Here is an 8,512-nt window from a genome sequence, read left to right on the forward strand (position 1 = left end):
TGGACAAGGATGGTCTATACAACCTTCTCCCCTTCATATATACGACTTACTATTGTGGACACACACGTTAACGGGTTCTCGCCTAGGGGAAATAGGGCAACGCCTTTTCACACCGTCAATGGTCAACGATTATATCCAGTTGGGGATGGTGCTGTAGGTACTCTTCTCTTCTATCATTTATAATTTCCTTCCCATTATCATACTGCATCAAATCCGCAAACTTCTCATAAAACCCACGAGACCCTAGACTATCTTGCCTACCTTAGGTACCTATATATGGTAATACAAGGTCTAGATATGTGTTATTTGGAAGCCTTTTCATTGCCAATCTAATTAAATAAAACTAATCCATTGGACCTTCTTTCTTAGGCACATCCAAAAGATGGTATGCCTGTGCATGTAAGGCTCAGACCGCAAAAAATAGGTTCAGGGAAGGCTGGGACGATGCCATAAGCAATATGAAGAACCTGGTATCTTTGTGGGAAAGCTCCGAATTCAGAAGATCCAATATTATTCATCCATACAATTTCAATTACTGAACAGGGTGCTCAAAGAGCATCCTATTTCGACTTATTTCGTTTTCGATATGTTATGAGTGGGGTCCCATTCTTGACTATGATAAAAAAGTTGGTTGCCCGTAATAGGCACCGAAAGATAATAGTAAATATATTTCTACACAATGTCAACCAAGTCGGAGAAGAGGTTAAGAATTGATTAGCATCGTCAGCAACTTAGCATATAATTATACTAAGAAGATATACGCAAGAATGCTAAATGCTTCACTTTATACATGACCCAAGCTTTATAAGTGTCCGAGCTCGGATCTCCGATAAATACTTGGAGATTTTTTTTTTTTCAAATCCCCCAATTGTTTGTTGAAAGTTTAAATTAGAAGGAGCAAACAGGTAAGCAACCAAAAAGTAAAGTGATGAAAACGATGCTGCTTACATGTATTTAGCAATTGCATTCTCAATTATAACCTGCAATGGTAATAGCAACATTTAGTACAACTTCCAAACACATAGTAGGGTGTTTCCTAGTTCCTTCTCATCTTAAATGCGTGGGTTCCACCTTACTGTCAATTAAGATCAATTAAGATAGAAACACCCTGCCACGTGACAGCGCGTATCTATGCTCCTGCTTCCGAAGAAGTATCTATTCACAGAAATTCACGCCTCCTTCTTGCTATAAGCAGCTGCACCCCCTCTTCAGGGTTCCCTATTTCAAAACTCTCCCCATTTCTTATTCTACTGAGGAGATCTGCTCACTTCTTTAATTTTTATCAACACCTAATATCTTCATACACATATAACCCATCAGCGCAACAAGTCTTCTCGACACTATCACGATTCACGAAACAATACTACCACTACTTTCTTTTCGTATCTCATTATCATGTCTACTCCTACTAAGTCCGCCGGAAATGGCTCCGGCGAAAAGCTCCAGCTCAACCAGCGCGAGATCGAGGTCATAGCCATGGCATTCATATGCATCAGCGAGATCAAAGAGGGCGTGCCCCAGGTAAGGAAGACCCTTCACCTCATTAGTACCTATCGCACACCATTTCACCATCTTCTTCCACCCCCAGTGATGTCATCGTCAATCCCTTGAAATATACGTCTCCTCGTACACATTTACTAAATATAACGCTCGTCCTTAATTAAGACTGGAGCAAGCTACACTTACACTACACCACGTGATATTGCTTATCGATACATACTGATGGCTAGCATACTAATCATATAATGCGTGTAGGTGGATGCTAAGAAGCTCGCCAAGGTCGGCAACTACGCCAGCGCTGACTCGGCTCGCCACATCTGGAAACCCATCCAGAAGAAGCTCATGGCCCATACCAGCGGTGAAGGAGACGGCTCTTCCTTCATAGCCACTCCTTCTACCAAAGGCAGGGGTACCCCAAGGAAGCGCAAGGCCGACGGCGAGGCTGGCGGAGGCACTCCCACCAAGAAGCCCCGCGGCAGGAAGGCTTCCAAGGTCGCACTCAAGAAGGAGGACATCGAAGAGGAGGACATCGACGAGGAACTGGCCGATGGCGAGGTTTAGATGTGCTCTTAGGGATGGGATTTCTTCATCGGTGATATCTAGGCGTTTATTTCACTTCGGTCATTTCAAGAGACTTGATATCGGCAGCAGTCTTCTTAGATTTGGGTCTATTCTAATGGGGGAATTACGTTTCAGCTGGCATGAAATCTCGGATTTGCAACTACGCGGCGTTGACTGGGAGCAACTTACAGTGGCCACTACGGTTGGCAGGCATGATGCGCAGGATGGTGCTGCTGGATCTGCATTAAATTTGCAGCAATTTGCGTTGATATCAGCAGCATATTAGATAATTTTCTACAATCGAAGAGACATGTGTACCATTCTCGATATTACTTTGAGATCTCGTAGAATCTGGTGGCGAAATAATTGTTGCTATTATGGTTACGATAATTGGTAAGGACATTATTGGAGGTTTGTAGTAGCCTGCGTGCATTCTAGTTCAGTAAAACTACCTAATATATCTAGGCTAATTTATAGAATTTCAAAAGTAATCAGTTCAAGTTGGGATATGAGTAGCCTCATACTTATAGGAACATACTGGAATGGAAAGAATGGTAGGAATAATGGGGATTATATATTGGAGTTGTAGTTACTTACATGATATACATCCATTAGATTTCAAGCCCTAGGGCTTAAAGATGTGGTCAATTTTAGTCGCGAACGCCTAATCAGTTCAAAGTTATTAGACAGAAGTATTTAACAGCGACTAAGAATAGAAATCATCTATAGAGTACAAAAATCAGACGCATATAAAAAAAACAGGAAGAGGTATAAACTACATGTCATGTTACATAAGGTTGATCTATGTAGTCGTGTATTAGGTAATCAACCATGAGTATTGGGCTGCTGTTGGATTCAGAGAAAAAAAAAAGGTCTTCTTGCAGGAAAGACAATGTAAAAAAAAAGGTTAAAATAGAATAAAAGCAAAAAAAGATGGGCTCAACCGGGAATTGAACCCGGGACCTCTCGCATCTGCGCTTGGAAGCGAAGGGACTTCGGTGGCCCGAAGCGAGAATCATACGACTAGACCATTGAGCCGATTTCACCAGGGACCATAATCCTTGTCTGAATTTCAGACTGGAGAACTCGCCTTGCTGTGGAAGACTGGCTTGCTATTTTGGCTCTTTTGTCTGCGTTGGCGGGGGTGTTCCTGGTTGGACGCTTGGGCCCCATTGTTTTTATGATCGGGTGGGGCTAGGTGGGGTACGTACCTTGGCTTTATGTTGGCTGTTTGTATATATGTGCTTGATTAGCATGTGAAGGATTTTTAATCCCTGTGACATTGGCATATTGCAATTGCAATTAATAGTTTTTTATAGTGATTGGTTTTTGCTATCTGTTGATACTACCCGCATCACTAAGGTGATGGTGAGGAATTATGTGGTGAGCCGAATATTAGTTAGAGAGCCATGGCCAAGAAGATAAGAAGACGATATTAGGAAGTCAGATGGTTAACAGATAGAGGTTTCATCATCTTGGATTTAGCACTACATAACTATCGGAATACACAACAGGTACCGAGTATAGATAGGTTAATATTGATATAGGGATGATGAATGATCATTTACACCTACGAGAAAATCAGCATATTCGAAAAAGGGGGGATACATATATACATAACCTTTCTAGGACGGTCTTAGAACTCTTGATGCTCTATGAATTAAATTTCAGTGGGAATACTAACACAGAACGCTGTTAACCTGAGAGAGCTTCTGGAGACTACAAATATATACACTGGTAGGTTCGCAAATAACACTTCTATATGACAGCACGTTGATTTCAGCTTCACCTTAATATCCTCTTCTATACTCTGCAACGCTTTCTTTAATTAATACCATAGATATACATATATCACCTCTCATGATATGTTGCTCGCCACCGTATATTTCTGTTAAAGGAGTCATAATATTCACCGAATTCAATGGTTTTTACTGCCAATGCCAATGGACATTCGTTCTGTGGCATGAGTTATCATGTTGGTAGTGTCTAATTATCTATAACGCAACGACTACGATTATCGTAAGCACACGGCGGAAACAGCAGAAAAAACGGAGCGGTAATTCGAACGGCGGTAATAACACCGTACTGGAGGGTTAGTTAGGTGATCTGCCCTTGTACACGACAGCTTGTCTTCGAGCGGGCTCTCCTTCAAACTATTTATGACATGTCACTGTCGGGTGCACAAGATTCGATTGACTCAGCATTTGATCCTTAACCTAGCTTTTCTAGTAGATTCTTGGGAGCAGCGGGGAAAAGCGTGTTGTAATCCAAGTGTATAATTTTACAAAAAGAAAGTGCTACGAGATGTTACATTGAATTTTTGTGGCTATATTAGTAGATAATAGGTAGACTAGCTTACGGGAGACGAAAGGGGTAGCCTATTAGTGCTTAACTTATACTAAGGACCGAGGATGCCTATAAATAGATGGCCTTATCAAAACTGGAAGATCATAATTAAGAGGTTACTAATGTTATACCATCTGAATAAGGAAAAGAAATTGGCTTTCGCTTATATGTAAATTACATGGCAGCCAATGGCTATTTCCGAACTGCCTGGGTAATGCTTCTTGACTTGAAAGTGCTATCCACTACGGATCCCATAATCTAGGTAGTTATTGCCACTAGAATATAGGGTGGCTAATGATTACTAGAAATATTAAACGAATGAAGAAGGTACATAAAGATATAAGTGTTACATAGATGTTGAGGATGGGGGAAGCTACGATGATGAATAAATGCATAGGAAGTCACACAAGAATATGACGGACGATTGAAGAAGTTGCAATACATACTTTATCTTAGGTAAATGTATGTATCTAAAACCTAGGATTCGGATAGGTCTTACCCTTTGCACACATCTAACCTGATACAACAACAACGGGTAATGTTTCATCATCTCACATTACCAATAGTTTCGAACATATCTGCCCGCAGCCAGTATTATTCGGAAATTTAGGTATCTTCATGCGATAGAGGTGCCCAAACTGTTAGTCTGTACTACATACTGACTGGAATATATCAAAACCTTATACTCAAGACTTCGAGTTCATCAAGATATTAGCCGAAGCACTCACTAGAGTTATAACAAGGTAGCAACAAGTCAACTTCCTCCTTATGCTCACTCCCCGTTTACACTTTCCTAATTCGCCTACCTAGGCATTTATTCAATAAACATTCTCCCTCCTCACACCCTAAGCTTCTTCCAATTAACCACACAACCTTCCATTTCATCTCATCCCACACTTCACTATCTACTGCCTTTCTGGGGTGCAACTCTAACTAAGAAGATGATGACCCCACGAAAACGAAGCCGCAGCCCAGTCGTGCAGTTGATGGGCTCTGCAGAAGGAAAGCATTCCGAGGAGACATCCGAAGACGCAGGTCCCTCATCTGCAAAGAAGGCCCGGCGTTCATTACAAACTGGACTCTCGGCGGATGACACTCAATTATCTACGGAGGCTCAATATTCTACGGTAAAGAGTGAGTCTCCAGGACCAACCAGCTCGCTACTTCCACCTAGTGGTATTACAGAGAGAGTTCTCCAGTTGCTCGAGGATGTCGCTCCTCTAATAGGGGTTAACCAACTAAACCATAATGAATTCACCAATTTCATAGGTTCTCTTTGCTCTACGAGAACACAGAGTCTACCATATATCCAGCCTCCCCTTCCGTCCTCTTCTTCGCACTTAGAAGCTGAAAAAGTTGAGATCCCTTTTCTAACTTGGATCACCGCAATCACTAATGCTTGTACACCGCTGCCGAAGCCGATGGCCCCCCTTTTGAAGATGAATAAAATGAGCCGGTACCACTCTTTAGCGGAACTGTGGGTTCCTATTTCTAGGCTCCGGAAGTTGATCAATAAGGTGAACACTGCCGTGCTAATCATAGCGGGACGTGCACCGCCACGTAATCTTGAGGGCTGGGAAGTGCATAAGAACAAAGATGGCAATTACACGGCAGAAGGTCCATTGCTGAATAAATGTAGAGGCCTTAACCTCGTAGAGGCTCTTAATCTAAAAGACGACCTCCTCGAACTTTATGGAGAAGCGGACCTCCATAACCTCCTAGGGATTCCACTTATGAAGTGTATTACGTCTGCTCAAAGCACCAACCAGCCAGATCAAATCCTGGCCTCGAAAGCACTTTCAAGATTCTGCGTACCAATCACCAAATACACCATTTTCTCCATGACAAACCTCCGCATCCTCGGAGATAGACTTAATGAGCCCATATTTACATGCAGTTCTACGCAGGTACTGTCACGAGGTGGAACCAAACAGCATGGAAACAACTTCGTTGTTCCGCAAGGAACTCTAACTACCTAGAAGGTTCTACGTCTATATACTGAACAAGCTCTTTGTTCTAGATGTCTCATCTAGAATCCTGACAGGTACTTGAATTGTACTTTCACTATCTACTCTTACAGGAGCTCGCCCGCGACCAGAAGCTGACCCCTTCGGATTTTCATAATCCCTTGTCTACTATCTTATATAACCCTTGTCATGGGATCCGACTCTCTATGGCTATAGAATTGAAGAAGGAGGCTGGAATCTACGTACACGAGACCTTCCGTAACAACATTTTGAAGGCGGTCGGTAATTGATTGAAGAACTCTAAGTGGCTTGCTTTTAGCTATCTAAAACAGCAGTCAGTCGACTGACGACGTGTGGCATACGGGAATTCCTTTGCGTTTCTGCTAGGTTAGAACAGTCGGGCCATCTTAAGGGAAGTTTTTAGAGGAGGCTCTCACATATAGCTTAAGTACCTACCTGTTAAGCTTGTAGAAAACAATTGATGCGTTTTAAACAATTACTTTCTGAATCGTAAGTGGCTATATCTCGCCCTGCTATATTGACCGGTTATGCATAAGAAAAACAACGTAGAATATATACCACCTAGAAGGGAGAGGATTGAAACGAACATAATTCTACTGTTTCTCTAATGATTATTCAACCTCCATAGCAGGTAGCTATTTAGCTTAACGAGGATTTAAGTCTCAGTACTTTCCGAGTTGACCTATTAGAAGATCCTTTAACACTTGGATTGTACGTTTATACTATAAGGATATGCGTATGACTTGAAATAATAGTCTAGAAGGATATTTTTGATTCATGGTGCAGTGTGAACGATCAAGCATCAGACTGACTAGTCTCCTTAATATCGAGGCCACTCCTTAGTCTATTGTTAACATAAATCAACTGGGTTGGTCAGATAGAGGGGAATATGATACGAAGTAGATTTCTTATAAAAATTGCTAATGTCGCTTGATATAGGATTCAACCTTAGTGCCACACATCAATCTCGAAGTCTTGAACGCTAGAAAATGTGAACATGTACGCCGAGTGGCATCCTCTTTCATTTGACCACCACCATACCCTTCAAACATCGTCTACTCATTTCATAACAAGTTTTTAACAGTCACAAGTGTTACAAAATTTCAACCTATCTGGGTAGGTATAGACGTATGTATCGATGCAAAAAATTTCTCTGGTACCCAACGGCAGCTCCAAAGGAACCACAACGGGCCAGAGGGTAAGTGATCGAATATAATTCCCTCTCTCCTCCAATTTCCCCTCCAAGACCTGCCATTGAAAAGCTCCGAAGAGCGACGAAAGCCAGAGTGAATATGAAGGATTATAGTTTTATGATGAGGAAAAGAAAAGAAGAAAGAGGAAAATGCTGTCGCAAGAAATTTCATTTTTATTGGATTGGCAAAGTGGGGCTAGACGCTTGGTCTACCTATGTTTTAGCGGCATAACCTTTTTCCATTGGATTTGGACTGGATTAGATCTTATCGAATAAGCGTGAAGGTAACTTGCTTACATGCCAGCCATGTGCTGGTATCTAAAGCTAATCGGACACTGACCAATCAATGACATTATAATTGACTGTCGACGTACATGCCGTGCTAACAGTTTAGGTACCCCACCATTTAGGTCTTGTTTTTAGGGACTTCTGACTCCCCTGTGCAGCTATGACTGCAGTGACTACTACGACAAGAACCAGGCTTTATCGCATGTGTTGGAGTACCACCTTCGTGTGATTTTTTTGCCCCTCATCCACCAACGCCGTTTGACCCAGGTACGTCTTTTACTCATCTCAACAACCCTTCTTTTTTATTTTAAAACTTGTTCTTTTGCTTTTCTTGTTTCTATTTATTAACTGATTGAGAACGATAGAACTAAATCTTTGGATCCTTCCAATTTTACAATCAAATTGATCTGGATTGTTTTGCGCCATACAGTATTTATTTCCAGTCGCGATTCTAGTTTATTTACCCCGCCATCCCACTAATCATCACTCTTATTACCATACCTACTACCATACTTACTACTACACTTCAACGTTATCATCATGTCTGGACGAGGAGCACCCGGTGGCAATTCGCGTGGCCGTGGAGGCAAGTTTAGGAAGTTCACTCGAGGAGGTATGTCCTTAGTAAAATTCCCTT

The 8,512-nt window shown here is 41.8% G+C and overlaps 1 protein-coding gene across 1 annotated transcript; it reads left to right on the plus strand.

The window, feature by feature from the left end:
• Positions 1-1,395: 1,395 nt before the first annotated feature.
• On the plus strand, positions 1,396-2,061 carry GL218_09527 (uncharacterized protein; the record flags this gene model as incomplete). Its single annotated transcript, XM_033586357.1, has 2 exons — positions 1,396-1,521; positions 1,756-2,061. 2 exons carry the CDS (start codon positions 1,396-1,398, stop codon positions 2,059-2,061), a joined length of 432 nt encoding a protein of 143 aa, XP_033436016.1.
• Positions 2,062-8,512: the final 6,451 nt, after the last annotated feature.

Source organism: Daldinia childiae, assembly GCF_008694065.1.
Source record: "Daldinia childiae strain JS-1345 chromosome Unknown Scaffold34, whole genome shotgun sequence".
NCBI lineage: Eukaryota > Fungi > Ascomycota > Sordariomycetes > Xylariales > Hypoxylaceae > Daldinia > Daldinia childiae.